The 7328-nt window shown below is 45.9% G+C and overlaps 1 protein-coding gene across 1 annotated transcript; it reads right to left on the reverse strand.

Annotated features, from left to right (window-relative positions):
- Nucleotides 1-1065: 1065 nt before the first annotated feature.
- Nucleotides 1066-1659, reverse strand: GSBLH_T00001268001 (uncharacterized protein; the record flags this gene model as incomplete). Its single annotated transcript, XM_013039646.1, has 1 exon — nucleotides 1066-1659. One exon carries the CDS (start codon nucleotides 1657-1659, stop codon nucleotides 1066-1068), a length of 594 nt encoding a protein of 197 aa, XP_012895100.1.
- Between the last annotated feature and the right edge of the window lie 5669 nt (nucleotides 1660-7328).

A 7328-nucleotide genomic window follows, 5' to 3' on the forward strand; every position in this document is an offset into this window, starting at 1 on the left:
CAAACTTGTTTTCTGTCAATATCAATCCTTCAAATCGACTTCCATGATCCAAATCCACGATTCCTTCTATTACTTCTATGGCTTGTTCTTCATTATAGGAAATAGTACCAATTTGATGATTTCCAAACACTTTCAACACTTTCTGCTCATTGACCACAAATCCTTGATTCATGAATACTCCATTATTGAATTGCAATACTACACATTCTCTATTACTCAATATGAGTGAAATCCAGCCATTTGGTTTCCATTCTTTACCTAAGCATCCCTGCACACTTTGAATAATAAAACTATCAATATGATAGTTATTAATAGCAAAATTGACAAAATCAGCAATGTTTTGCATCGAAATGAAAAGAAATATGGTAAAACGGTTTTTTTGGAAACAAGATCTGTTTCATTATTTCTCGATAGAACACACGTCATAGATTATTGTGTATGGCTTTGATATGCTGGTGTGTTACAAACTAGAATACATATAATAAAACCTCATTTTCTCCACCCATTTCTATTTTTCTTTATTTCGGTGCATTTCCATCTATTCATTTATTTTTGTGTTATTTTCAGATACTTATAGCTATAATTGTAAATTATTACGCATTTTGATCACCTTTACTCTCTCCTGTTAGAATGGCTGTTCTATTAAGTCTATAATGGATATATGTTCTTCAAAATATATCAATTATGTGTTCGTTAATCTTGTTTTGCAACAATCGAACTCACAATAGTGAATACTGTTGGAATGGTTAGATACGTAATAGAGAGTATGGCAGTAGTATGTAGAATGCAAAATCCATCATTTCTATTTGACAAGTGGATTATTGTATTGATTCTCTGTTGATACTTCGATTCTCTTCTGTCACAATGATCATCCATATTGAGTACAAAGAATGATATTGCAGAGAAAGGAATGTGGTTCATAGATTGAAATGGTGAATAGGAATCATAGTATCATTAAACAAAACAATCGATTGAATAATATGATAATGGATGGAATCCATGAATCCTATGAATGAAAACCTTGCTTTCTATTTGATCAACAAAACAATGTAAAATGCAATGTGATTAACATAGCAATAGTATTAAATAAACAAGTAATATTGAGTGAGTGAATGAATGAATATGCCATCCATCATAGAGATCTCTTCCACTCACTTCCACTCCATCTTTCCATTCCACTTCGCGAGTAGCAATCCGAGTTTCTTCATCGATCCAGTATCCTCGACCATTTCGAAGAAACGATTCTTTCGATTCATCATAAACGAATTCGCCCACATAGAGGGGAATTTGGTTGGAAGCGATGGTGTTGTTACCGTTTCGCTTGAACTCAATCATGATAGTTCCTTCGATTTTGCGGATAATCTCCACCAGCTTGTTCCCCTTCCACATCCCTTCGAGCAGCATGGCACCCGTTTTATCGTCATATTGGATGCCCCATCCTTCTCTCTCTCGCTTCTCGTTAAATTCACCGTGATATATCAGGTGATCACTTGCATGCGAATAGATTTCCATACGCTCGCCTCGGACATGGTTTATAATACGATGAAAATTCTTGTTGTCCCAGATTTCATCATAGGATTGCACAAATGCGACGCATCCATTTTCAAATCGGGTAAAGTCACCGATTTCGCTCCCGTTCGCATCCACCTCGTAACACATCTTCAGTATGCCATTTTGGAATAGGCAAACCTTCCCAGCTCTCGTCAACGTGTATTCATCCTCGTGATCGCCTTGATAATATTGGAGGCTATACTTGCAGCCTCCAATAGTGATTTCCTTTGCTTCACCACGTGTTATGTAACCGTCCAGGAGAAATTCGCTTCCCTTAAGTTCTTCCATTCTACCTATTTATAATCACATATCCTTAGCCTCTACTCTTTGAATTCGTAATTTGTAGCCAAATATAAAGAATTTATGAAGAAAACAGAAAGATCAGTTTGTTTCTTTACACCTAAGTATTCTTCATATTAAAAAATTATGATAGAGTGCTACCATATACACATTGGATCCAAGATTTCCAAGTGAAGTACTCACTTGTGTTTCGCATCATTTTGTTCACATTTTTGTGGTTGAAATAGTTCGAGGTATAGATATTTACAATAATATCAGGATTGTTTGGAAACACTCAGAATGGAAAAGTCCATTTTGTTGTCTACTATGTCTGTATAGGTTGTATATTTATGATATCATAGTGAAATCGTGTTATGAAACAAGGATTTGGTTGTTCACTCCACTTTGTCTAAATAGTCTATATTATCATTATTATTTCGATAATCCAATCTATCCATCCATGATTCTAGCCAAATCATTTTGACTTGGGACTGGTTGGGTTTGAAAACAATTAAAACTAGTAAAACTGGAAAATCAAATCGAATGGAATGGAATGGAAATTGGTTTTGATCCAGTGATTTTCACACAAAGAACCTATCTTCGCACATCGTTAACCATTCACTCCATTTTCTATCATTTCCTTATCCTAAACCAACCAACTAACTCTAAATACACTTTCTATCTATCTTTCTATCTTTGTTTCTTTCTTTGTTTCAACTATCAACTCACAGCATTCTATTATTATTATTATCAACTAGAGTCGTTTGGTTCCTCGTTCTGGATTATTCTGTTCATGTTTCTAAATCATTCCAACACCCTACACACTCTAAATCTACATTTTCCTTCCTAAACACATTTTCGATTCTCATTCAAATCCTACAACGCTTCAACCATTCCACATCTCTACAATTCCATCCATCCATCCATCCATCCATCTTCCAAACCAAACACCGCAACCATTTCTCTTTCTCTTTCTCTCTCTCAGCAACTGCCAAATCGGTCTGGATCGTGGAAACGTGGAAACATAGCGACCCACGACGCACCAGGCGTGATCGACGAGGTGGGCGCGGATGAGCGCGCCGGTCACGTCGTAGGCGAAGAGGAAGCGGAGGCGGAGGCGGAGGCGGAGGGGCTGGGTGACGGAGACCACGGTGGCGTTCTGCGCCCAGTTGGACAGGAAGAGATCCAGAGAGCCCGGTCGACTCTGCACACCTTCGTAGGGAGCCACGGACCCCACCCCATCGCCCACCAGATTCCTGCTCATTCACACCCACACCCACACCCACACCCAGAGCGAACCGGTGAGCGAGGAGGTTGGCTCGCCGTCCACCACCAACACCCAACGAATTCCGACGTGGCCATCGTGGACACTCCGAATTGCCTGCCCATCCACTCGGCACTGCCCACTTCGCTCGGGACGCACTCCAGCGTGTAGGAAGTCGCGGGGATCCCACCCTCCAACACGTCCCACACATCGCGTCCCGCGGGGAAACAGACGGTTCGGCGGAAGGAGGAAGGAGGAAGTCGCGGGAGCGCGAAGCTCGCACGTGGCGGTGCAGAGATCATGGAAGGATCCGGTAATCGCCATCGCACAGTCCCACTCAATGCCCTCCGCCTGATTCCACACACACCGCATACAGAACCGCGGGGATCTTCTCTTGGCGGGAGAGATACCCGTTGAACGCGGCCACGCTCAGATAGATGGGCGCGTGCTGCACGCTCTGCAGGTCCAGGAAGCAGTTCGTGCTGGCGACCTCGCTCTCGCTCTCGCTCTGGATCACGGCCATCGACGCCATCCACGAGCGTCGCACCACGTAGTACCGAATGCTGGCGCCGCCCAGCTCCGCCGGCTCTGCCCACTGCACGCGCAGCGAGGTCGAGGAGAGCGCGGCCACCTCGAGGTTCTGCACCGCGCCGGGCGCGACGACATACGCGGCGAGGGTGATGGGAGAGGAGGCCTCGGAGAGGATGGAGCACGCGGCGGAGCACAGCGCCACGCGAACCCAGTAGGCCACGCACGCATCGAGAGAGAGAGCTAAAGAGAGAGCTCGGGTTGCTGGACGTCGCCCTCTTGGAGGAGCGCGTCGGCGGCGAAGAGCTGGGAGTGGGAGCCAACCAAGGCCTGCACGAAGAGCTCGCACCACCACCAGACCCAGCGCACCTGCGTGGCTTCGAAGGCGGCAGCAGCACGACGGGCGCGGAGGGAGGGAGGCAGGGAGGCAGCAACACGACAGGGCGGTAGACGGAGAAGGACGCGAAGGCGGACCAGGAGGCGCCCTTGCGGACACGCCAGCTGATGGCCATCACGCTGTTCACAATGGCGCCCGCCACCAACACGGAGCGCGTCTCGAAGAACTGGCTCTGCACATTGCTGCCCATCAAGGCCATCCATCGGGGCTTCATCGGAGATGCCACTGCTCCAGGGAACCTCCATCTGCACAGACACGCTGCGCTGCGCTGCGCCTACTCCACTTCCCTCATACCAATCGCGCTCTCCACAATCCGAGCAGGCCACAACCGAACGCCAACCGAACGCCAACCGAACGCCAACCGAACGCCGGCGCGGGTCGAGAAGGTCGCGATGAGGGTTTCCGCGGGGAAGGGGAGGCCGTTTCGGGACACCAACCTGTTGGCATTGATGTAGAACGTGCGTGCCTTCGCAGAACCGCGGGAAGGAGCCATCGAAGGCGAAGGCGAAGGCGAAGGCGAAGGCGAAGGCAATGGTGTAGTCGGAGATGGAGATCGCGGTGGTGGGATAGGAGAACGTGGCCTCGGCCAATTCAAACACGATGTGGATGTTCATGGGCTCGAATGGGTCGTTCATCACCTCGCCCACGCCCACATTGCTCGTGCAGTACATCGTGGATTGCTTCCCATCTCCCATCGTCCACAGCGCCACGTCCCTCGCCCCATCGCCCGCCACGCAGCGCAGCGCAGCGCAGCATCGGCAGGATGGGCTGGCAGGAGCCCGTCCCCTATCGATCGATCGATCGATTCCCACTGCTGATAGGCGTTGCACCCATCCGTGATCATGCCCCACTAGTCCACATCGCACTTCGTATCCAACACTTGCCCCAAGTGCCCTTCCGGCTACCCCGCCGCTTCGTCCGCGGGGCACACCACCGCCACGCACCTCACCTCTCTTCCATTCCAACACTTCCCACACGCCCGCACCACGCACACCTCCACCTTCCCATGCTCCACAGACCCACAAATGCAGAACTGCACCGTCTTGGAACTCGCCTCCTCCCACTGGCCATTCCAGTTCACTCGGCTCGCATCAATCAGAGGCGAGGACCGTCCCCACAGCAGTTCGCATACTCCGCCTTCTTGTCCCATTCTCCCAAGTTCCACACACGCTCCGCTTCTACAAACCTACAGCTCTTGCTCCCATAGTTTGCCCTTTCACTCATCGCAAATCCGTTCTCTCTACCACACTCTACCACCTCACAATATGAAAATGAAAATACGAGAAACAGAACAGCTATCCTAGGCAAGAACGTCGTGCCTGTACCAGATACCTCCCACGTTGCAAGTTATCTCCATGTATCCGCGGTCCCATATGACATGAATGGGTTCGCCACGTTGCACAGTTTGAAGTACAGAAATTCCTCACTCGGAACACACTCCACACAGCAAAAATGGAACCAGGGTCCACCGCCATTATGGTATTGAATGCGTTCACGATGCATATCTCTCACACACAGTTTAGTCAAAGTAACGATAGCGCACACTACACTAGCTTCTTCAAACACACCAACTTGACGACAGAACCCATCCCAGCTACAATACTTACACTCCCATAACACAACACACAAAAACACCTAGAAGTCCGAAAACAAAACAAACAAAAGACAGGACATACAAGTCCAATTCCAAATTTTGAATACATTCAAACCCAGTAAGACGAATCTAATAGCTTTGATTGTAAAACAAATGATTTCAAAAATACACAGGAATTGTGCAATTGTGAAAATAGTGTTGAAATTGGGTATGAGTGGAAGAATAGATTTCGAATAGGGAGGGAGTTGTTTTTACTGTGAAGTGGAAGGAAATGAGCGGAAATGGGATATTGTGGAATGAATAGATCGAAGAGTGTTGTTTCCAGTGGAAGCGTTTTGTTTTTCGTTCTATTCATTTGGAATTTTATCTAGATGGGCATAGAAGAGAATATAGTGGTATGTAGAAGATGATGATAGGAATGAAAATGGAAAAGCTAGCGATAAGCAGTTTTTGGGTTATCATTTATATAAATAATATGTGATATGTGTATAGTAGAATCGAATAGTAGAGTTTGTGAGAAAGGTGGGTGTGTCGTTGAAGAACTGAGCAAAATAATGTAGAATACATATTTTATACGAACAAATAGAGATATATTCATATTCCACTGTTTCTAGGTTTTTCGATAGTTGGTGTCCAGTTTTTGTCGTTTTGATGCACTCTGAACCTATCAGAGTTTGTTATATTGCCAGAGAATACTATCCCTTATTCTAACCCATATAGTATCCCCCACCTGCCAAATAATGCAGAATATCTCCTATTTAAAGGAAGAAGTATCGAATTGTACACTTCAATAGGGATACAAAGTGATTCACAATGTTGTTCTATTACGAGCATGAATAACAATAGTATACTTAATACTTGCTGTTTGAGTTGGTTGATGAAAGTGAAATGCTTTGGTTCCCAACTCATTAGAATGAATAGAATTACTCACTAATAGTGATATCAGTATTGTTGATGATAAAGCTGAAATCCATAAGAATGGACTCTATGGGAATGAGTAGTTGTCCAATATCACGCTGTGAGACATATCTGACTGATTTGTTGGAGGCAACAATCAAACTATTACTTTTCAGATAAATATATGTATATATATAGAAGATAGACATTGATATCTATCTATCTATCTATCTATCTTCTTAGTAGTAGGGGAATGACGTAAAAAGCGCCAAAATCCATTTCCTACCAAATAACCGCGGCAACCCATTTTCTGCCATTTTCGACCATTTTGGCCATGGTCTTCCTGGTCACCTCGATGACCACGACGTGAAACGCGCGAAAATCCATTTCCTACCAAATAACCGCGGTGAACTTTTTTCGACCATTTTTCGACCATTTTCGGCCATTTTCTGCCATTGTCTACCTGCTCACCTCGATGTCCATAACAAGAAACGCGCGGAAACCCATGACTGCCATTTTCTGCCATTTTCCACCATTTTCTGCCATTGCCTGCCTGGCCACCTCGATGACCACGACGTGAAACGCGCGGAAACCCATGGCTGCCAATTTCGGCCAATTCCTGCAATGTTAACCTGACTTCCATTGTAGGCCATGGTATCCATGGATGTGATGGGGCAACTACGTTGCCCCGGGAGGAATCTTCGATTCCTCCCCATTGTCTTGTTGACTAAGGTAAAGAGAGAAAGACCATGCACTACTCCATGCTTATTCAAGGCTCACCTACCAACGGCTCATTTACATGGGTTAATCCGTACAAG

Source organism: Blastocystis hominis (assembly GCF_000151665.1).
Source record: "Blastocystis hominis, Singapore isolate B (sub-type 7) whole genome shotgun sequence assembly, scaffold_10".
Taxonomy (NCBI): domain Eukaryota; class Bigyra; order Opalinata; family Blastocystidae; genus Blastocystis; species Blastocystis hominis.